The 24849-nt window shown below is 40.3% G+C and overlaps 1 protein-coding gene across 1 annotated transcript; it reads left to right on the top strand.

Annotated features, from left to right (window-relative positions):
* The first annotated feature begins 818 nt into the window (after positions 1 to 818).
* SPP1 (secreted phosphoprotein 1) lies at positions 819 to 24757 on the top strand. Its single transcript, XM_083572167.1, has 20 exons — positions 819 to 920; positions 2000 to 2080; positions 2194 to 2244; positions 3490 to 3555; positions 3657 to 3701; positions 3975 to 4019; positions 4149 to 4193; positions 4301 to 4354; positions 4460 to 4504; positions 16001 to 16039; positions 16387 to 16449; positions 17542 to 17598; positions 19435 to 19473; positions 20599 to 20655; positions 20978 to 21016; positions 21540 to 21578; positions 22034 to 22090; positions 22999 to 23043; positions 23563 to 23607; positions 24265 to 24757. The coding sequence occupies exons 1-20, from the start codon at positions 834 to 836 to the stop codon at positions 24334 to 24336; spliced, it is 1071 nt and encodes a 356-aa protein (XP_083428293.1). The 5' UTR covers positions 819 to 833; the 3' UTR covers positions 24337 to 24757.
* Positions 24758 to 24849: the final 92 nt, after the last annotated feature.

The raw sequence follows: 24849 nt of genomic DNA, 5'->3' as shown, positions 1-24849 counted from the left end.
CAACTCAGGAACCCCCATGCTGAGCTTGGCGAGAGGTGGCCAAACCTATGGACAGCAGATGGGCAGATGGACAAACCACTTTTCAATATATATATATTAGATGAGCCATTGTACCAAGTTATATGAGAGCTATAGAGACAACAGGATCAATTGAATCTTTCACTCAGCCATGATGCTTACAAGCGGACCTTAAGACTATTGCCATCTCTCAGTCCCTCCTACCTTACAGGGTTGTTGTGAAAAAATGAGGAAAGAAAAGACTATTGTATGCCACAATGAGATGCCCTGAAGAAGTGTGGGGTTTTTTTTTTTTAATGTAATCAGTACACTGTGAATACATTGCACTACACTGTACAGCCCTCTTATTTCATCCTCCATATGGGATCCAAAATCCGTCCTCCCTTTTCTGCACCGAAACCAAATGCCAATGAATGATTACCTTGTCCTTTTAATGAACCACTCATGCGCACAGAAAGAAGCACACCAAACATATCTTCATCCATGAGAAATCTAAGAGCAATTAATCTCTGAAGAGAGAACTGTTTTTCCTCTTCCACACAGTTTGCAAAAGACAACATGCCCCTCACAATCTCCTACATGGGCTGAATGAAATACTCTGTGCCCCTTAAATCCTCCCACCCGAGACGAAAAAACGAGCACTGAACACAAATGCTTGATCATGATAAGGAACACTTCAACCAGTAGCTTTTGTCTGTTCTGAAAGTCATTGAATGGGGAGGGGGAGAGATGTGGTGATAAGAAAGCTAATGGTCTCCCCCCCTTTCGACTTCATGGGTGACAACTGGTGGGTTGATTTCTTGGGAAGGGTTTAAATGCCAGGGGGCTGTAGCCATCCAGCAGCAGAAGAAGAAAGGAAGAGACTGAGTAAGCCAAGATTGCTCCAAGCTCCACTCTCAGATGTAAGTAAATTTTGGAATGACTGCTCTTAGACGAATCTGTCAGTTTTGGTTTCTCTAAATTTCTCATTTTCCACATCCATTTATAGATATATATTTTCAAAAGTCCTCATGAGAATTCTTCAGCATTTTAGAGTGAATTCCTTCTAATACAGTGGTACCTCTGGTTACAAACTTATTTCGTTCCGGAGGTCCGTTCTTAACCTGAAACCGTTCTTAACCTGAGGTACCACTTTAGCTAATGGGGCCTCCCGCTGCTGCCGCCGTGCAATTTCTGTTCTCATCCTGAGGTAAAGTTCTTAACCTGAGGTACTACTTGCGGGTTAGTGGTGTCTGTAACCCGAAGTGTTTGTAACCTGAGGTGTTTGTAACCCGAGGTACCACTATATACATATTTATATGTCATTTCCCATACATTTTTGCACAGCAATTTTCTCTAACGCAATGCGTTTTTGGAGGCCATTTCCACCAATATCTGTGTTTCTATATGCACACTTTACCAGAGTATATGCATTTTTGTACACATTACTCGTTTGAAGAACTGCATTACAAAATTCAGGGAAAAATGTGGTTTTTCTCAGGATAGATGAGTTTCAGTTCATGTATTGTTTTGGGAAATGCAAATGACGTAAGTTTTCCTTTAAAGGCAAATTGAATTGAATTTCTCTGACATCCTTAGTCTACACAAAAACAAGCATTTCTTTTGTCCTGCTATTATTTCAGATTAATCGAGTTTTGTAGGTTGTTGAAGTGCTACTTACCCACACATCACCTGCAGCAAAACTGATTTACCAGGGGTAATAAAGGAACAAATGTAAATGCCATAGTGGGCAATGCTGTCACACTCACCTGCTTTCAAGGTACCACTCTCAAGAAGCCACCTTGTTCCTCTTTGCTTCAGTCTATCCACTGTTCCCTTGCGTTGATGATGGTTTGGCACTGATGAGCAGTATGCAGTGGGAATGTAGACCACAAAGTAAAAGCGCGTGATCGTGTTGCCACTTAGAAAAGTTCTAGCAAGTTTGCAATCAGCTCTTCAGCTTTTCTTCTTTTATACATGTAACCTATCAACTGACCATTAGAACATCTTCTTCAGCGGATCTTTCACAATGAAGACTGCTGTGATCTGCTGGTGCCTTTTCAGCATTGCCTTGGCTTTGCCAGTAAGTACATTTGCAAAAAAGCAAAAAGCCAAGAATTGTAAATCTGTCTTAATGGCTTGACAGCAGGAGATCCAGCCCCATCACCTCTTTTTTCTACTTTCTCTCCTTCCAAGATTCACCATGAAAAAGATGGCCGTGTTGAGAGGGACCAGGAAATAAAGAAGGTACGTAATGCATCCCCTCATTTGCCTCCTGTGGAAAATAAAGCACAGGCCAGGTGTATGATCACCCTAATCCAGTAGATCCAGCTCAGCAACACTAAGGCAAAGCATTAATAACAATATTAACATCTGAATAGCATTTTTGGGAGTTCAAAGTGCTTCACATACACTTTGTAGTTGTAATCCGTAAAACAACCCTATGAAGAAAATCAGTGTTATTAGATGTGGTGGGAACTGATGCCCACAGACAATAGCCTAAGGCAGCATAGGGAGGTGTTGATGGAGATGTTGTTCAAATCAGGGACTTCCTGATTCATAGCTCGATCTCTTAGACACTATGCTGCACCAGCACACTGTAGTTTTTACTGCTTCTAAAGGAGCCTTTGGCACGCCAGAAAGACTCACATCCCTATGCTACTTCTTGGCAAACCTTTCATTACAGCCTCCATCTTTGATAATCCACTGATCTACAGAATCAGTCCATAAGAACTCAGTGGCACGTAGAGCCCATACAGTGAGGGACACAGGAGTGGCACTCAGGCTCACACATGCCCACCACATGTGCAGAATACTCAACACACGCTAGTACCAGCCCTTTAGATCCATCCCTGTTGTGTGTCACACATAGGCAAATAACACACTGCACCCTGTGTAAAATTTAGCTTTGCCCCTTTGTTCTGTGTGAGGAGACTGTGTAAAGCAGCCATGTTGCAGCTTAAGGAAAGGTGTTTCTTACTTCTTGGTAGACACAATTTCCACATTTTGTGAGTGGCAGTTCCTGTTCTGTTGATTTTGTGAGCAGTTCCACAATCCAAGAAAAAGTTACTGGTAGAACAAAGTAATGCAGCCAGCACTACCTCAGTGGAAACTGCCATTGCTGTGAGGATATTAATCTATTCAAAAGGAACTATGTAAATTAAGAATATCCCATACCCGCTCACGTTCCATGCTGACAAGGTTTCATTTTTTTATTATTACTGGTATTGATTTTATCACATAAGGATTACATTTTAGAAGTATTTTGGAGGTCAGTCTTCTCATTGAAAACCCAGAACTTTAGGCACTTAAGAGGCTGGTGCGAAACATGTCCCATCCACTGATGGAAAACTGAACTTGTGTGTATGTAAACATCACCAAACAATCCACAGGTTTTAGTTATGCTCACTGATAACATGAAGATTACTCACTTCAGGCATATTGTAAGTGTCAAATGGAGTACTCATATTAGTACCTTTTCTGTGTTTTAAGAGTGCTGAGGTTAATTCTGATCACCACGGCAAAGAAGCTGAGGCAGCCAAAGAAAAAACTGAAAAGGTATGTAAAGCTTCCTTCGTGCTGAACAAATATGGGAAAGACAACGTCATATTGTGAGATTTATTTTTATTTGCACATTAATATTTGGTATTTGATTTCAGGAACATTGGTTTCTAGAAGGAAGCGATAAAACTAAGGAAGGAAAGGTAAAACCCTAAAAGGACCCTGTTGCACACATTCTGGTCTCCTTAACAAAGGAACTGCTTTAACAGGTTTTGCTCTACTAGATTCTAAACCTCACAAGCACAGGATCACAGTTTTGGAAGGGATCCACAGGTATAATACAGACTGACACATGCACCCCATCCCCAAACACATTGAGTAGTTATGGGAAAGACAATGTCAGTGTGTGTGTGTGTGTGTGTGTGTGTGTGTGTGTGTCTATATATATCACATTTATATTTGATATTTGTTTTCAGGACCATTCATCTCCAGCAGATAGCGATAAAACCAAGGAAGAAAAGGTAGGAAATCCTGTTGCACACACCCCAGTCTCCAAACACACTGAACAGTTATGGGAAAGATGACATCATAATTTGAGACACAATTTCCCACACACACACACACTACTTGTGTTTGGTATTTATTTTCAGGAGCATTCTTCTGAATCTGAAAGCGACAAAGCCAAGAAAGAAAAGGTAAGAAACCAAAAAGAATTACTCTTTCACAACAGTTGGGAAGAAAAAAGTTAAAAAGAAGTTCGCAAGTGCAAAACTCGCATTGGTCCCTTTCTCTGTGTTTTAAGCCGGCCGAGATTCATAACGATAACCAGGACATAGACACTCAAGCGACGGAAGAGGTATGTAAAATTTCCTCCCCGCTGAACTGAGAAGGGAAAGACAACATCATATAGAAAGGGAGTGAAATGCTTTTCCATGCACTAACATTTGATATTTGTTTGCAGGACGATGTTTCTTCAGATGAAAGTGAAAAGATTGATAAACAAGAGGTAAAAAGGACTTTGCACTAACCAGTTTGTAACTGTATTTTTTTCCAAAAGGCTTTAGCAGGCCCAGTTATACATCCCTGTCTTTGGATCCCTGGTTGTGCAGGTGTGAGGAGGGCCTGAAGTTCAGAGACAGCAGTTTGCCTAAGGTCACAGTCATGGGGAGTCTAGGGCAGAAGGAGGAACCAAAGCAGAGAATTCCTGATTTGTAACTAATGCGTTAACAGCTTTAGTTTCTACTGCAAATAAAGGAGCATATTTTATTTGACACGACAGGAAGTGTCATTCAGTTCTATCCTACTTCTCTGGCAAATTGCTCTTTAAAAACACATGCCCTCAAGATCAGCCATCCATTGATTTGTTATTGAATCATGCCTTAAGGAACTCCCAGTACCAGTTCCCCATGACGGGAGGGGGGGCTGTGTGGCACTGGGGCTGAGATGTGCCTAGTACAAGTGAAAAATGTTACTAATAATAATAATAATAATAATAATTTTATTTATAACCCGCCCTTCCCGGTTCAAAAACCCGGCTCAGGGCAGCTAACAACAAATTTAAATCACTTAATTATATAAGCAGCATAAGATACAGTATAAAAACATGAATAACAATAAAATTCAAAGTTCAGAAATCAATTTAGGGGAAATCCACCTAATAAGCATTAGATAATCACCAGGGCCAGCTGGCTGAATTGGTCCTACTTGGGCCAGCAAGGAGGCCGGGGAAGAATTAGCTGTGGGGTCTCAGAGCGGGTGATCTTCATAAAAGGGGAGGGGGAGGGGAGGGGGAGGGAAATAAAAGATCAGGCTGAATTCAAATTTAAGGCCAGGCAGAATAGCTCTGTCTTACAGGCCCGACGGAAAGAGGTTAAATCCTGAAGGGCCCTAGTCTCATGGGACAGAGCATTCCACCAGGTCGGAGCCATCACTGAAAAGGCCCTGGCCCTGGTGGAGGATAGTCTGATTTCCTTAGCGCCCTTCAGGATTTGGGTTGTGCATACAAATAACACGTAACAGCTTACATAAAAATTTGTTTGTGCTCCACAACCTATGCAGAGTCTATATATTCAAGCCTGTGTAAAACAGCCCTCTGTGTAGTGACTTAAAGAAATACCTCCCTTATTTCTTAGTGCTGCTATTGCCACACCCAGTGTGCAAAAAGTGTGCAAAAATTCCTGCTTTGTTGATTTGGAGAGCAGGTCTGCAATTCAATGATAAGTTCCTGATAGAATGGAGTGGTATAAAACACAATATTCAGTGGAGCCTGTCTTTCCCATGATGACATTAAATCACTCAAAAAGGAATTATGTAATGCAATTAATTAATTACTTGCTGTGCCTCCAGACCTCCTTCTGTTAACCGAGTCCCATCTTTGAACACTGGTGTTGAGTCTGTCTCATAAGAATTCTGTCTTGGGAGGGTTTGGGAAGTCAATCTTCCCACACAGAACTTTATGCACTAAGTAGGTTAGTCCATGATGCATCCACTTCACCAATAAACCCGGAGAAGTCAGCTATGATTATTGGTAATATTGAGGCTTCCAACTTCAGGGATAACTCCCATCTGAAAAGCATGATGTCTGCAGCAAGTGTCAAATGGAATACTCATGTTGGTACTTTTTCTGTGATTTAAGGATACTGAGGTTAAGTCTGTTGAGCAGGACAAAGGAGTTGAAGCGGAAAAAGAAAAAAGTGAAAAGGTATGTAAATCTTGCTTCCCACTGAGCTGCTGCTATCATCATCATCATCATCATCATTATCATATTTATTGAATTTATATACTGCCCTATAGCCAGAAGTCTCAGGGTGGTTCACAGAACAAAATCAAAATATAAAACCACAAAATATATAATCAAAATAAATACACACACACCCCAGTATAGGGAGGGCAGCATCACATTGTGAGATTTGATTTTTTGTTTTCAGGATCATCCTTGTCTAGCTACAAGCGATAGCTCCAAGGTTAAAAAAAAATGGTGGGTGGTTGTTGTTTTGAAAAATAGTTTTGGAGGTCATCATGAAAATTGAGAACTTCAGGCACTAAGGCGCTGGTGCAAAACACATCCATTCCACTGATGGAAAACTGAACCGGTGCGTGTATGTAAACTGTACCGTAAAATAAACATGATTCAGTTATGATCGTGGATCATATGAAAACTTCTCACTTCAGAGAAGTTCCTATCTGACAGTCATGAGGCATGAAGTAAATGCCAAATGAAATACTGATATTGATACTTTTTCTTTGCTTTAAGCATGATGATCTCCAGGAGAAAGAAGCTAAAGCAGACAAAGAAAAAGGGGAACCTGAAAAGGTATGCAAAGCTTCCTTTCTGCTGAATAGATCTGGGAAAGACAACATCCTATTGTGAGATGTGGTTTATGTACAGTGGTACCTTGGTTCTCAAACTTAATCTGTTCCGGAAGTCCGTTCCAAAACCAAAGCGTTCCAAAACCAAGGCACGCTTTCCCATAGCGAGTAATGCAAAATGGATTAATCCGTTCCAGACTTTTTTTAAAAAAACAACAACCCAAAACAGCAATTTAACATGAATTTTCCTATCTAACAAGACCATTGATCCATAAAATGAAAGCAATAAACAATGTACTGCAGTCACACAACCAATCAGTAGCTGAACTGGGTTCCACACAGTCACACACCAAAAAAAAAGCCACAAAATCCAAAATAAATAGCAAAAATAGACAGACCTCAGCATAACGATCCAAACCGAAGTGTGGCACTCAAATTGGAAGCGTAACACTCAAAAAGGAGCACATTCGACTTCCGAAAAAAGTTTGCAAACCAGAACACTTACTTCCAGGTTTGCAGAGTTTGGGTTCCAAGTTGTTTGAGAACCAAGGTACAACTGTGGTGTCCTTAGGGCATATGGCTTCATATACACATGTATACAACCTGAGCGTAAGATGGAAGGGCTCACAGCATGAACACCCCAACAGATCTTCCTTCCCCAGTTGGTTGGCAGGGAAGTCCCAAGACACCATTTTAGGTCCAGCACAGATCAGCCATATTTCTGTCTCTCTGAAAGATGACATCATATTGTGAGATGCATTTTCCCCACACACACTAGTGTTTGATTTTTATTTTCAGGAGCATTCTTCTAAAGCTGAAAGCGACAAACCCAAGGAAGAAAAGGTAAGGAACCAAAAGAGTTATTATTTCACAAAGGAACTGCTTTAACAGGTTTCTTCTACTCAATGCTAAACTCACAAATACAGGGTCACAGGTTAAGAACAGACCCACAGCTATCATTCAGAGTGTCTCCCCCAAATCCATAAGACACTGAACTAATATGGAAAAGAAAACATCATATTGTTTTTCACATACTTTACTAGTTTTTGATATTTGTTTCCAGGACCATCCTTCTAATGTTGGGAGCGGGAAAACCAAGGAAGATAAGGCAAGAAAACGAAAAGGATTCTATTTCACGACAACTGGGACATTCCTCCTCTAAGCGGTTTATAACTGCAATATTTCGGAAAGGTTTCACGGGCTCAGTTACAGATCCTCCTTTCATTGTTAATGTTCTGATAGAGCCCATTTGATTGTTCAGCTTTGGGTTTTAAAGACGTGGATCAGATATAATGCCATACCATTGCTTGGTACTTCATACATGAGTCTTGAGTCGATGTGCTTCTTTCCTCTACATCTCCCTGTACTCTCTCAAGCTCCAAGCTCTCTGCACTTCATAATTAGTCCAAAGCATGCCAACGATAGCTACTGCAACCTATATTTTGCCCAGTTTCCATTTGCATTCAGGATCTCAGGAGCTAATGGGAGAGAAAGGCATATGGTTTGGTCCCCAAGCAGCCAACTATGAATTGGTGTTTGGTATGGGCCACCCCAGCCTTTGAAATTAGCAAACTGAACAGGCCTATTATCAATAAAACAGGCGTTCCAGCCACCAAATCATTTATGTTTCCACCAAAAGGCTTTTTACTAAAACACAGCAGTGTGTTGTGAACAGAGCCGGATTTACGTATAAGCTAAATAAGCTATAGCTTAGGGTCCCACTCTTTTGGGGGGTCCCCCCCAAAATTTCACTATTAATATACTTCTTAATTGTATTTCAGTTCAACAATTACTTTGATAAAATACATATTTTGTTATGTGCAAATGGCTTTAGATACCTATTAGGTCCATAAATTACCATATAGCATATATTCAACACAAAAAACAGTGACAATTTCTTGTTGACAAAGGACAGCAGGACAAATAAAGGGCCCCAATGCATTCAGTAGCTTAGGGCTTCATCAAACCTAAATCTGTCCCTGGTTGTGAATGAAATATTAGGGCATGGCAGTTTCATTTTTAAGTATTGCTGATATTTGTTCTTTTTTCTCTGGTTGAAGGATTCTGAAGATAAGCCTCCTTCCAAGAGCACTCGGTCGCTGAAAACACCGGTGTGTGAAACCTCCCCTCCACTGAAACAGAGACATTTCCCCCTTTCCCTCTCATTCACACAAGTACTGGAAATGCAGGTGGTAGACTCAGGATGGTCAAAACGAAGTTATGTGCACTGCACAGAACAAGCATATGAAATGAGCTATATCAGGTGGGTCGCTGGCTTAGAACAGGGGTGGAAAACCTGTGTCCAGCCATGTGCTGTTGGGAGCTGAGTTCCTACGCAGCACAGCCAAAATGGTCAGTACTCAGGCTTGATAGGAGTTGAAGGGCAACAATATCTGGTAGGCCAGCGCCGAGGACCTTCTGGCGGTTCCCTCACTGCGAGAAGTGAAGTTAAGAGAAGTGTTAAAGTGAAGCTTTAACAGGTTTATTATACTAGATTCTAAACCTCACAAACACAGGATCGCAGGTTTGGAAGGCACCCACAGGTAGAATCCAGACTGACCCCCCCATCCCCTAACACATTGAGTAGTTGTGGGAAAGACAATGTCAGTGTGTGTGTGTGTGTGTGTGTGTGTGTGTGTGTGTGTCTATATATCACATTTATATTTGATATTTGTTTTCAGGACTATTCATCTCCAGCAGAAAGCGATAAAACCAAGGAAGAAAAGGTAGGAGATGCTGTTGTGCACACCCCAGTCTCTAAAAAGTGAAAAAGTATGCAAATCTTGGTCTCCGCTGCTATTATTATTATTATTATTATTATTATTATTATTATTGAATTTATATACTGCCCTATACCCGGAAGTCTCAGGGTGGTTCACAGAACAAAATCAAAATATAAAACCACAAAATATATAATCAAAATAAAACACACACACACCCAATCAAAATAAAACACACACACCCCAATATAAGGAGGACAGCATCACATTGTGAGATTTGATTTTTTGTTTTCAGGATCATCCTTGTCTAGCTACAAGCGATAGCACCAAGGTTAAAAAAAAGGGGTGGGTGGTTGTTGTTTTGAAAAATAGTTTTGGAGGTCAGCAGGAAAATCGAGAACTTCAGGCACTAAGGCACTGGTGCAAAACACATCCAGTCCACTGATGGAAAACTGAACCGGTGCGTGTATGTAAACTGCACGGTAAAATAAACAGGATTCAGCTATGATCAAGGATCATATGAAGACTTCTCACTTCAGAGAAGTTTCTATCTGACAGTCATGAGTCATGAAGTAAGTGCCAAATGAAATACTGATATTGATACTTTTTCTTTGCTTTAAGCATGATGATCTCCAGGAGAAAGAAGCTAAAGCAGACAAAGAAAAGGGGAAAACTGAAAAGGTATGCAAAGCTTCCTTTCTGCTGAATAGATCTGGGAAAGACAACATCCTATTGTGAGATGTGGTTTATTTACAGTGGTACCTTGGTTCTCAAACTTAATCCGTTCCGGAAGTCCGTTCCAAAACCAAAGCGTTCCAAAACCAAGGTACGCTTTCCCATAGCGAGTAATGCAAAATGGATTAATCCGTTCCAGACTTTTTTTAAAAAAACAACAACCCAAAACAGCAATTTAACATGAATTTTCCTGTCTAACAAGACCGTTGATCCATAAAATGAAAGCAATAAACAATGTACTGCAGTCACACAACCAATCAGTAGCTGAACTGGGTTCCACACAGTCACACACCAAAAAAAAAAAGCCACAAAAACGCAAAATAAGTAGCAAAAACAGACAGACCTCAGCGTAACACTCTATTTTTTATTTTTTTTATGATAAATTTTTATTGATATTATACATATAGACATATAGACATATACAAAATCCAATACATAAGTTACACATAATATATCCACTCCATAAATCATAAGTACAGTTATTTTAGGCTCTGCCGAGCCTTGGACTTCCCTCCACTCCTTTGGTAAGTATCAAATAGACTCTATAGTCACGTATTTTATCTCTTTTACATAGTAGCCCTTTACTGTTAGAGTTATTCCAGTCCCGCCAGTGTCTTTTAAAATTTGGTTCCAATATACATCCAGTATTTAACCCAATTGTCATGAAATTTCTGCTCATCTTGGTCTCTTATTCTTCCTGTTATTCTAGCGAGCTCGGCATAGTTTGTCAATTTAACCTGCCAGTCACTTATATTAGGTATAGCCTCCGTTTTCCAATTTTGTGCTAACATGATTCTTGCGGCTGTTGTGGCATATAGGAATAGTACCTTATCTTCTTTTTTAATTTCTTTACCCATCATTCCTAGCAGAAAAGCTTCGGGTTTTTTGGGAAAAGTGTATTTAAAAATTTTTTTAAGTTCGTTGTAGATCGATTCCCAAAAGCCTTTCACTTTGCTGCATAACCACCACATATGGTAGAAATCACCATCTACCTCTCCACATTTCCAACATCTTTTATTCTTTAACCTATAGATCTTAGCCAGTTTCACTGGCGTGTGGTACCACCTATATATCATTTTCCACATGTTTTCCCTTAATGCCGTACACGCCGTGAACTTCATGTTGATATTCCATAATTCCAGCCACCTCTCGAAATCGATGTTATAACCAATGTCTATTGCCCATTTAGTCATGACCTCCTTCACCTCCTCATCTTTTGTGTACCACTCCAATAAAATATCATATATTCTAGACAGTATTTTATTCTAACCTTCAACAACTTCCACATTGAATTTAGATTTTTTATCTTCAAATCCTAATTTCTTTTTATCTTCTTTTAACAAATCATTTACCTGCTGGTATTGCAACCACCCAGTAAATAAGTTTTTAATCTCTTCAGACGGTCTGAGTTTTATGCCTTGATCCGTTTTCCTTGTAAGTTCTTCATAAGTGGCATTCTTCCCTTCCATATTAGTTTTTTTGACCGTTAACACCTCTATTGGTGAAATCCACCAGGGTGTCTTCCTTTCCAATAAATTTTTATTTCTTTCCCATACTTGGAATATTGGTCCTCTAAAAATATGATTTAGAAAGCCTCTATGTATTTTCACCTTTTCATACCACAGGTACGAGTGCCACCCGTACCTGTTATCGAAGCCTTCCAAATCCAAGATGTCTCTATTTTCTAGCCTTATCCAATCTTTCAACCACAATAGACACGCCACCTCATAGTATAAGCTTAAGTCCGCTAGGGAGAAACCCCCTCTTTCTTTTCTATCTACCAATATTTTCATTTTTATTCGTGGTCTTTTTCCCTGCCAGATGTATCTCGCCAAGGCTCTTTGCCATTCTTTACACTGCTTTAGACCTTTAAGTACCGGGATGGTTTGAAATAAAAATAACATTCTAGGCAGAACATTCATTTTAATAACCGCTATCCTCCCCAGAAAAGATAATCTCATTCTCTCCAAAATTTCTAAGTCTTTCTTAATGTTCTTCCAGGTGACCTCATAGTTATCCTTATACAAGTTAATATTTTTAGCCGTAATCCACACTCCGAGGTACTTCACCTTCTTTGCTGTCATAATTCCCGTCTTTTGTTCTAAATCTGCAATATCTTCTTTAGTTAAGTTTTTGGTCAGCATTTTAGTCTTATTCTTATTAACCTTAAGGCCTGACACAGCACCAAACTCTTCAAATTTTTGTAGGGCTTCTTTTACACTATGCTTTGGATTTTCTAATGTTAGTACAATGTCATCTGCAAAAGCTTTAATTTTATATTCCTTAGTTCCTACCTTAACTCCATTAACCTCTGCTGTTTCCCTCAGCCTCTTAGTAAGTACTTCCAATACTGAAATAAATAATAGAGGAGACAAGGGACAACCTTGTCTGGTCCCTTTAGATATATCAAAAAATTCTGATGTGGTATTGTTAATTACAAGTTTTGCCTTTTGCTCATGGTAAATAGCCTCTATACCTTTTCTAAATCTTTCTCCCATCCCCATCCTTTTCAAGTTTTCCATCAGAAAGTGCCATTATCGAATGTGGACGCCTTAGAGGTGAAGAATTATAGGCCGATTTCATTATTAAATAACGACTATAAACTATTTGCGGATATAATGGCAGAAAGATTAAAAAGAGTATTAAACAACAGAATTCATAAAGATCAAACAGGCTTCCTACCAGGGAGACAATTAAAGGATAATGTAAGAAATGTGATAGATATCATTGAATACTTGGAAACTGGGACATTCCTCCTCTAAGCGGTTTATAACTGAAATATTTCAGAATGGTTTCAGTGGCTCAGTTACAGATGTACTCTCTCAAGCTCCAAGCTCTCGGCACTTCATAATTAGTCCAAAGCAGGCCAATGACAACTACTGCAACCTATATTGTGGGTTAAACCAGATAGCCTAGGACTTGCCGATTGGAAGGTCGGCGGTTCAATTCCATGTGAAGGGGATGATCTCCTGTTGCTCGGTCCCAGCTCCTGCCAACCTAGCAGTTCGAAAGCACGTCAAAGTGCAAGTAGATAAATAGGTACCGCTCCGGCGGGAAGGTAAATGGCATTTCCGTGCGCTGTTCTGGTTTGCCAGAAGCGACTTAGTCATGCTGGCCACATGACCCAGAAGCTGTACGCCGGCTCCCTTGGCCAATAAAGCGAGATGAGTGTCGCAACCCCAGAGTCGGTCGCGACTGGACCTAATGGTCAGGGGTCCCTTTACCTTTACCTTATGGGCCACTTCAGCCTTTGAAATTAGCAAACTGAACAGGCCTATAATCAATAAAACAGGTGTTCCAGCCACCAAATCGTTTCTGTATCCACTAAAAAGCTTTTTTTATATAATATTTTTATTCATTTTCCAATACAAATTTATACAGTTCATACATCTTAATTATATCCCCTTTCTCTTTTTTGACTTCCCTCAACTTGGCTGAAACTCCTTCATATTTTAACTTCTTACACATTTCTGAAATCATACTTCTATTATTGTTATATATTAAACCTTATTTTTAATAATATTCTAACGTTTCTTCTCACAGAGCTTCGTTAAAACTTACAAACGTTATCTGATTATCACTTAATTTTTGCATATATTCTGTAATTTTTTCCCAATCTTCTGTGAATCTCTGATCTCGTCGATTTCGGATCCTTCCAGTCAATCTATCAAGTTCTGCGTAATCCATCATTTTCGTTCTCCATTCTCCTAACGTAGTTAGCTCCTCTTGTTTCCACTTCTGGGCCATCAATATTCTTGCGTTTCCACCAAAAAGCTTTTTACTAAAACAGCTGTGTGTTGTGAACAGTGACAGATTTACGTATAAGCTAAACAAGCTATAGCCTAAATCCGTCCCTGGTTGTGAATGAAATATTAGGGCATGGCAGTTTCATTTTTAAGTATTGCTGATATTCTTATTTTTTTTCTGTGTTTGAAGGATTCTGAAGATAAGCCTACTTCCAAGAGCACTCGGGCGCTGAAAACACCGGTGTGTGAAACCTCCCCTCCACTGAAACAGAGACATTTCCCCCTTTCCCTCTCATTCACACAAGTACTGGAAATGCAGGTGGTAGACTCAGGATGGTCAAAACGAAGTTATGTGCACTGCACAGAACAAGCATATGAAATGAGCTATATCAGGTGGGTCGCTGGCTTAGAACAGGGGTGGAGAACCTGTGTCCAGCCACATGCTGTTGGCAGCTGAGTTCCTATCCAGCACAGCCAAAATGGCCAGCAGCCAGGCATGATGGGAGTTGAAGGGCAACAATATCTAGTAGGCCAGCGCTGAGGGCCTTCTGGCGGTTCCCTCACTGCAAGAAGCGAAGTTATAGGGAAACAGGCAGAGGGCCTTCTCGGTAGTGGCGCCCACCCTGTGGAACGCCCTCCCACCAGATGTAAAGGAAATAATCAACTGCCTGACTTTTAGAAGACATCTGAAGGCAGCCCAGTTTGGGGAAGTTTTTAATGACTGATGTTTTAATGTTTTTTTAATATTTTGTCAGAAGCCGCCCAGAGTGGCTGGGGAAACCCAGCCAGATGGGCATGGTATAAATAAATTATTATTATTATTATTATTATTATTATTATTATTATTAAGGCCACAGGTTCCCTACCACTGGCTTAGAAATTGTTAAAGGAGGATAAATCAATGGTGTGTCAGCCATGACAGCTAAATGGCAGCTCTATATTGTGCCAGTTGCTAATGGGTAAACAATCAAGGTGAGCTCTTGCCTTTGAGCCCTGTATGTTGGCCTCCTGGAAGCATCCAAATGGCCAATTTAAGGCTGCATCTACATTGATCTTCTAAACGTTAAACGTTATTAAATGTAACGTTTTATACCGCTTAATGGCAGTTTTCCATCGCCGGTGTCTCACTGCTCTGCAGTACCCTCTGGTGTCACATTTTAATAGCACACTTTTAATGTTATAAAAGGGATGCGGGTGGCGCTGTGGGTTAAACCACAGAGCCTAGGACTTGCCGATCAGAAGGTCGGCAGTTCAAATCCCCGTGACGGGGTGAGCTCCCGTTGCTCGGTCGAAAGCACGTCAAAGTCCAAGTAGATAAATAGGTAGCGCTCCAGTGGGAAGGTAAACGGTGTTTCCGTGCGCTGCTCTGGTTCGCCAGAAGTGGCTTAGTCATGCTGGCCACATGACCCAGAAGCTGTAGGCCAGCTCCCTCAGCCAATAAAGCGAGATGAGCACCACAACCCCAGAGTTGGCCATGACTGGACCTATTGCTCAGGGGCCCCTTTACCTTTACCTTTAACATTAGAAACGACGAGTGTAGAACCGCCCTAAGACTATTGATCCAACTCAGAAGGGCTCAAGGAATTATGAATTATGAATTCTAACTTGATAACAAAACAAATATTATTTGCAACAATCACTTGACCAACAATCTAAGGAATTATGGCTAGACTTTTCCTTGCTATGGATACGATTTTATTGTTGATGTGGGCCATATGTGACAGCTAATAACACTGCAACCCTGACCCCACTTGCTTGAGAGTAAGCCCCATTGAATTCAATAGGACTTACTTCTGAGTGAACATGGTTAGGATTGTGCTGTTTGTTGCTACACTGCATACGGAACAAGAAGTGTGGAATCTTTCACCACCTAAGCAGTGATGCAGAAAACTAAGAGCAATCAGTCCAAACAGGGGCCCATAAATAATGTTCCAATGAGAATATCGTGCTTTCAACAGGAGGTACATGACTTTCCGCATTCTTGATTTTCAGAAGTCATTTGCTTTGGACGTGAGAGAAGAGAACCAGGAGGTGAGATGGCAGAATTCAATAAAGTCAAACGTTTGTGTTTTCTTGTTTAATTATTACAGTAGCAGCTTTCATTATGCTTTCATCAGTTTTAGGTGGGATACCCCTTTCAATATTACCATTTATGTTTCTTGTAAAAAAAAAATCTTTGCATTTTTTGAAGTAAAATAGTTCCTGAGTTGTAAGCATGTTCCCCCCTAGAGCAGGAATAGGAACCTGATGTCCTCCAGATGTTGTTGGATAAATCATGACCCTCTGTTGCTTTTATTAAGTTCCACTCTTATGTGGCGGAGAGAACATTATGAATGGGAAAGTTTCATTCTGAATACAGTTTCTGGTTCTTTTTTTAGGCTCAGGATGCTGAAAACCATCCTGCTGTCAGACAACTGCAAGCTCTATTAGAAGATTTTCAGGTATGTAAAGTATCTTTGCTGTTGAATTCTCCAGAGAAATATAGCGGGAAAGTATCCACAAGGTTCAGGGTCAGGAATTATGACTCCTAACATGATAACAAAAAATATAATAAAATTGGAGCAATAACTTGACCATTAATATGAGGAAATATAGCCAGATTTTTCCTTGCTATAGGTAAAGGTAAAGGTACCCCTACCCGTACGGGCCAGTCTTGCCAGACTCTAGGGTTGTGCGCTCATCTCACTCTATAGGCCGGGAGCCAGCGCTGTCCGCAGACACTTCCGGGTCACGTGGCCAGCGTGACAAGCTGCATCTGGCGAGCCAGCGCAGCACACAGAATGCCGTTTACCGTCCCGCTGGTAAGCGGTCCCTATTTATCTACTTGCACCCGGGGGTGCTTTCGAACTGCTAGGTTGGCAGGCTTCCTTGCTATAGGTAGGATTTAATTGCTGGTGTGGCCCATATGTGACAACTACGAAGGCTCCAATCCTGACACCATTAACCTGGGATTAAGTTACACTGCATTCAGTAGAGCTTACTTCTGAGTGGGCAATCTTAGAATTGTGCTGTTTGTTACTATACTACATTCTGAACTAGAAGTGTAGACACTCCTGCCCTCTCGCACCACCTAAGCACTGATGCAGAAATCTAAAGGTTGTTGTTGTTTAGTCGTTTAGTCATGTCCGACTCTTCATGACCCCATGGACCAGAGCACGCCTGGCACTCCTGTCTTCCACTGCCTCCTGCAGTTTGGTCAAACTCATGCTGGTAGCTTCGAGAACACTGTCCAACCATCTCGTCCTCTGTCGTCCCCTTCTCCTTGTGCCCTCCATCTTTCCCAACATCAGGGTCTTTTCCAGGGAGTCTTCTCTTCTCATGAGGTGGCCAAAGTATTGGAGCCTCAGCTTCAGGATCTGTCCTTCCAGTGAGCACTCAGGGCTGATTTCCTTCAGAATGGATAGGTTTCAGTCCAAATGGAGCCCTTTTCACATAAATCATTTTCAATCAGACCATTGTGCCGTTGTCAGGAGAAATAAGACTTTCCACGCTACAGGTTTTCTCTGTATTTTTGGTTCTTCTTATGTGCTCAGGATGCTGCAAACCGTCCTGCTGTCAAACAACCGCAAGCTCCAACGAAACATTCTCAGGTATGTAAAGTTTCTTTGCTGTTGAACTCTCCGGAGAAATATAGCAAGGAAGTATCCACAAGGTTCAGGGTCGTCACTGGTAGAATTATGACTTCTGACATGAAAACCAGGGCCAGATTTAGACAAAGAGGGGCCCTAGGCTAGTCTACTTGTGATGCCCCTCCCAATCCCCTACCCTCACGACTAGAAGAAAATGGAAGAGTGCTATAAACAAAATTGATTGAAGCCAAGGATGTGAAGGGTATTTCTCCTCTAAAGGACATAAGATACTATTGTTAAATACCATGGTGGTTTTTAAAAATGCATAAATGTTAAAATTAACACTGAAAAACTTTTGCAGTAGCTGAACTTTGTAAACCTTTTATGGAATAAGCATTATTTTTTAGGAAAATGAAGTTGTAATGTTATTCTTAAAAATAAAAAAAATCATTGAGTTTACATATTATATTGCCTGGGAAGTGTAAATACCATATTTTTCCATGTATAACACGTGTATAAGATGACCCCTTCTTTTAAACTTCAAAAATTTAGGAAAAAATATAGTCTTATACACGGAAAAATACAGTAATATGATCATGGTTACCTGACAGTGTGGCACTTTTAGAATCTACTTTATGTTTTCATTAAAAAGTCAGTTTTAAATTACATATTAAGAAGTAAACTACAACCATCAAATACAGTAAGACTGAAAATGTTTTTTTCTAGCCTTCCTCATAGCAAAATTATCCAAAACTTCATCAAAATTTGTTTGTCTAAGTTTGTCACTTTCAATGTACAAAATGCTCAGTGCAGACAACCTCTCTTGAGACATCGTGGCCCTTAATTCATTTTTAATTCTTTTGCATCTTGAAAAACTCCTCTCTCCTGAGCAGTTAGTGACCATAAAGCTAAGAAATAGCCGCAAGATTGTTTCCACATTAGCAAAGGCCAGGTGAATTTTTTCCTTGTATATAATTTGAGAAAGGTCTGTATGAGACAGAGAGTGCTCTGCTGTAAGCCCATGTCTTTGTCTCACGTACAGGTGAAAGTGCAAGAGTTCATCAAGAAGTTTCAGGTCAGTATCTTCTGGGTATGCTTCCATTAACAGTTCAACACCTTGCTCAATTTCTTGCTTAGATGCTGTCAGATTAGCAAGAATGGAAAACAATTGTGCAACATCACTGTACACAGTACTTCTTCTTTTTAAATTGGCTTCAAGCACATCTAATATAGGAATTAAGAATTTTATCCTAAACTTATCTCTTGAAGAAAGTGCATCTAAGGCATCAGGTGCACTTTTTTTTGCCATTTCCTCACTCTTTGTCTCCTTGTTTTGTAGTTAACATTTGGCAAGGTGGCCTTTGCTTGTTTCTCAAGCTCATCAAAATCTTCTCTAATTTTCCTTATAAAATCCAGAATTGAACTGTACAAATTTGCACAAGAACTCATTAGCAGGTCTGATTTCTGAAGAGCTTTGCTGACCTTGTGAAAATGACCTAGCACACGGGCCCAAAAATGCAGCATAAGCACAAATTCCATTTCTTCCATCTTCTGCAAAAGATTATTAGCTTGAAGCCTGGTCTCCCCCTTCCCTTTAACGTCAGAGTACAAATGACTGAGGGCATTAGTGATAGCACTGTAACGTTCCAAAACAGCTTCTGTGGATTTTGCGTGTGCGTCCCACCTAGTGTCTGACAAATATTTAGGCACTTTAGACTCAGGTCTGCCCATCTCTTTGTGGAGGATGAAAAGAAGGTGTAAATTTCATTGATAATGGCAAAACAGTTCACTGCATCAAGGCAGCAATCCACAGCTGAACGGTAAAAATGTGACTTTCCACACTCTTTTGATTTTCAGAACTCACCTGCTTTTGACTTGACAGAGGTGGACCAAGAGGTAGGGTGGCAACATTTAATAAAGTTGGAACTTCCCCCTTTCATAGTTAATTATAAGCAGCTTCCATTATGTTTTGATTGTTTTTAGGTAAGACCCTCTTCCAATAAATTATTTATGTTTCTTCTAAGGGTGGCGCTGTGGGTTAAACCACAGAGCCTAGGATTTGCCAATCAGAAGCTTGGCGGTTCGAATCCCCACGACGGGGTGAGCTCCCGTTGCTCGGTCCCTGCTCCTGCCAACCTAGCAGTTCGAAAGCATGTCAAAGTGCAAGTAGATAAATAGGTACCACTCCGGCAGGAAGGTAAACGGCATTTCCATGGCTGCTTAGTCACCAGAAGCGGCTTAGTCATGCTGGCCACATGATCTGGAAGCTGTACGCCGGCTCCCTCAGCCAATAAAGCGAGATGAGCACCACAACCCTAGAGTCAGTCACGACTGGAGCTAATGGCCAGGGGTCCCTTTACCTTTACGTTTCTTCTGATGGTTTTTTTTAATCACATTTTTGAATTTTAAATGTTTGGTCAGGAGTTGCCAGAATGTTTTCATCTATGGCAGGGATAAGAACCTGTTGCCCTCATGCTTTGGTTGGACTACAATTCCCATCATCCTTCACCACTGGGCCTGATGGGAGTTGAAATCTAACAACTTCTGGAGAGCCACAGGTTCCCCATTCCTTATAGAGTCCAGAATACAGTGGTACCTAGGGTTACATACGCTTCAGGTTACATACGCTTCAGGTTACAGACTCCACTAACCCAGAAATAGTGCTTCAGGTTAAGAACTTTGCTACAGGATGAGAACAGAAATCATGCTCCGGCGGCACGGTGACAGCAGGAGGCCCCATTAGCTAAAGTGGTGCTTCAGGTTAAGAACAGTTTCAGGTTAAGTATGGACCTCTGGAACGAATTAAGTACTTAACCTGAGGTACCATTGTAGTTAATACGCCAGTCTTATGGGACAGTTCACACTTTACATGAGGACAAGTATAAGATAAGACACGTAACGAGTGGGACAGCTCTCTGGTGCTTTTATGAAGGTGCCCATTTGTGTGGTGGGGAGAGCATTACAAATGGAAAACTTTCATTTTGAATATGGATTTTTGTTCCCTCTTTTTCTTCGGCTCAGGATGCTGAAAGTCAACCTGTTTTCAAACAACTGCAATCCCCTGCAGAAGCTTCTCAGGTATGTAAAGTTTCTTTGCCAGTGAACTATCTGGAGAAACGCAGAAGGAAAGTAACCACAAGGTCTTCAGGGTCATCAATGGTGGAGTTATGACTTCTAACATGATAGCAAACAAACAAACAAATATTTGAAGCAATAGCTATGGCAAGACTTTTCCTTGCTGGGATCTTATGACTTGCTGATGTGGGCCATATCTAAGCAGTGATGCAGAAATCTAAGAGAAATAAGAGCAAATGGGGGCCCTTTTCACATAAATCTTTTTTAATCAGAAAATTGTGCACTTGTCAGGAGAAATATGACTTTCCACACTCTTCATTTTCAGAACTCACCTGCTTCGGACTTGACAGAGGTTGACCAAGAGGTATGATGGCAGCATTTAATAAACTTGGAATTTTCCCCTTTCGTAGTTAATTAGAAGCAGCTTCCATTATGCTTTGATAGTCTTTAGGCAAGACACTACTTTCAGTATTTTCATTTACATTTCTTCCAGTACCTTATTAAATAAATATTTTTTGCAGTAAAATAGTTGTAGGAATGTTTCCATCTAGAGCCAGGATGGGGAATCTGTGGCCCTCCTGCTGCTGTTGGACTACAATTCCCATCATCCTTGACCATTGACCTTGCTGTTGGGCCTGATGGGAATTGGAATCCAACAACTTCTGGAAGGCTACAGGTTCCCCCTTATCAAGAATTTACAACATCAGTCTTATAGGATTGTGCTGTTCGTTACTACACTACACACTGAACTAGATGTATGGACACATTTGTCATCTAAGCAGTGATGCAATCAATCAAAATAGGGGCCCTTTCCACATAAATCATTTTTAATCAGAAAATTGTGCTTTTGCGAGGAGAAACTGACTTTCTGCACTCCCGGTTTTCAGAATTCACCTGCTTCGGACACCAGAGAGGATGACCAAGAGGTAAAATGGCAGCATTTAATAAAGTTGAAACTTTCCCTTTCCTTATATATTAGCAGCTTTAATTATGCTTTCATCGGTTTTAGGTTGGATACCCTGTTAAATACTGCCATTTATGTTTCTTCTAATGATGTCCTTTATCACATTTTTTGAAGTAAAAAGGTTCCTAACTGAGTTGTAAGCAGGGGTTTTTTCCAGCCAGAATTCACTGGCACAGAGTTCTCTGGTGGCCACGATTGCCCTTGTAAGATAACAAGGGAAGCATTCATGGTGAATTCCGGCACCCCTTTTTCTAGAAAAATGGCACTGGTTGTAAGAATGGTTCCCCACAGAGCAGGGACAGGAACCTGTGCTCTCACAGCTGTGGTTAGATAAACCATGATCCCCTGTTGCTTTTATTAAGTTCTGCACTGATGTGGTGGAAAAAATACAGGTTTTGGTTCTTTTTCGATGCCCAGGATGCTGAAAACCATCCTGCTGTCAAACAACTGCAAGCTCCAGCAGAAGATTATCAGGTATGTAAAGTTTCTTTGCTGTTGAACTCCCTGGAGAAATATAGCAAGAAAGTATCCACAAGGTTCAGGGCCATCATTGGTAGAATTATGACTTCTAACATGATACAAAGCATTTATATATTGGGAGCAATAACATGACCAGCGATATGAGGAAATATGGCAATACCTTTCTTTGCTATGGATAGGAGTTATTTGCTGATGTGATAGCTAAAAAGGCTGTAGTCCTGACCCCATTGACCTGGGAGTAAGCCATACAAATAATTTTTAACAAGACAATTGTGCTGTTAAAATCCACTCTCTTGATTTTCTGAACTCATCTGCTTTGGACTTGACAGAGGTTGACAAAGAGGTAATACGGCAACATTTAATAAAGTTGGGACTTTCCCTTTTCGTATTTAAATATAAGGCGCTCGCATTATGCTTAGATTGGTTTTAGGCAAGACACTGCTTTCAGTATTATCATTTACATTTTTCCAAACACTTCTTCTCCTTCCATTTTTTGAAGTAAAATAGTAGTAGGAGTGGTTCCATCTAGATCAGGGATGGGGAGTATGACAAGGCCGCCTGAAACATAGTGCAAACAAATTGGTTAAGTTGGAAAAACCCAACTACAGTTGTACCTTAGTTGACTAACACCTGGAGAGTCGAATGTTTTGGCTCCCAAACACCGCAAACCCGGAAGTGACTGTTCTGGTTTGTGAACTATTTTTGGAAGTCAAACATTTGATGGGGCTTCCAATTGGCTGCAGGAGCTTCCGGCAGCCAATCAGAAGGTGCACATTGGTTTTCGAACATTTTGGAAATTGAATGGATTTCCAGAATGGATTCTGTTTGACTTCCTTTGCACTATGTTTCAGGCGGCCTTGTCATAGACATAGCTTTTGACATTATCCATTTTGCTTTTTCAGAGTGCTCCTTCTTCGGATGAAGCTATAGAGAAGATTGAACCACAAGTAAGCTTTCTTATAGAGAATTGTACAGTGAGTGTGTGATGCTAGGAATAACTTATGAAATTCACACTTCTCTGGATTTTGTGACCCCAGTCAACTAAGGTGTATAAAAATGCATATACAGTGTACTTAAAAATGCATATATTCAGTGCTTTTTTCTAAAAAAAAAATGTTTAGGGGTACTCTCATTTTCCTACTCATATTGAAATATTGCCCCTCAATGAGGCCAAACTTAGATTCACAAAATGTTTAGGGGTATGCGTACCCCTGCATCCCCCTATGCAAAATCTACTAATGAACTCCAGTCCTTCCCTGATGGTTTGAAATTAGTTTGCAACTGTGATTACAACGAAAAGCGATTCACACTAACTATAGTGTCCTTGGAACTCTAAACCACCTTTAACCCTCTTTCCTGACAAGAGAAAGGGAGTTGCTTTAAAAGGGGCAGCACCAAAGTTCTGCATCTGGCAGAACTCTACAGATATAACAGTAATATACTGGGTTGTTGTTGTTTTGTTACAGGTATCCTTTTTAACAGAAGAAAACAATAACGTTGCTGAGCAACAGGTAAAAATTACAACATAGAAATCTAACTCTGCTTCAGTTAGTTCATTATATGCATCACTTTGGCATTGGCTGTGAGAATGCCAATAGTCAGTACGGCTAAAGTTTAGCCCTCTGCTGGTTTTAGCTTTTTGAGATAAAGTATTATTACCTATAGAAGCACAAATTTAGGTATCCTAAGATTTTAAATGACTGCTTTAAGCATACACACACACACAGGGTAGCTCAGTGATAACTGCTATAACAAATAAGGCAAATTTAGAAATTCTAGGCAATAGAATATTCTTAGCTTACTTTCCTCCAGAGGTGCACCTTAATGATCACAACTACAGGTAAATTTTAGCCCATCAGGCTTCAACTGGTGGGTCACGGCTTCTAAGTCGTCACGCTCTTCATGTTAACTGTTTAATTTATTAGCAGTAAATGCATTCTAGTAGTTCAACCTTTGGTTTTAGGAGAGATGCTCATTTCTTGCCTTGTGTGCCATCACAGCAGTTTTTATTGATTGCATGATTGTATGTGTAAGTCACTATTTGAGGATTTCATAGAATAATAGAATTCTATAAATTCTTTAACTTTTCACGGTCAGAATTTTTTTGGGGGGGGGGGAGTGCGGTTTATATTCAGGCCAATACCGTAATTTTATTACATTTTTGACAGGTCTTTGATGAAAGTGAACCATCAGCAGATGTCCTCGGGGATTTCCAGGACAGTGAGGAAGCTGAAGTTTGAAGTGTAGAAGTCTAATATGAAACCTGTGCCTCTAAAATAACTACAATCATCAGAGGTCCTTGAAACTGCCTAGCATTGACAATGAAATTTCTGCTTTCAAAGCAAGGAAGATTAACGTTAAAATGTGGACACAAATCAGTAATATTCTTTTTCTCAGCTAGGCAGATGGGAAACATGTTTTCATGTCAACATTTATTTTCAAGAATGAGTTTGATTTCAGTTAGTAAAGATCCAAATACAACAGGCTTTGTTATATAAACAAATTGAAGCCTTTAGTTCTCATTTCCACTAAAGCAATGCAAGCCTTTCTGTGTAGCTCATTCTCATTTTCATCATGAAAAGTAAAAGAAAAACCCAGAGGGTCTTCTATGTGATTCACGTTTAATGATTTTAACACTTGAAATAAATGTTGTCTAAATGAGCAGTGTTGTCTATTTTCCAAAGTACATCAAAACACACTCAGGCATGTTGATCTGTTTAAAAACACAAAAAGCACCAACCAGCAGACCAACA

The sequence above is a fragment of the Podarcis filfolensis genome (genome assembly GCF_964270895.1).
Source record: "Podarcis filfolensis genome assembly, chromosome: 9".
Lineage (NCBI taxonomy): Eukaryota > Metazoa > Chordata > Lepidosauria > Squamata > Lacertidae > Podarcis > Podarcis filfolensis.
The sequence above is the reverse complement of the archived record's forward strand: the minus strand, read 5'-3'. Positions and strand labels throughout refer to the sequence as shown.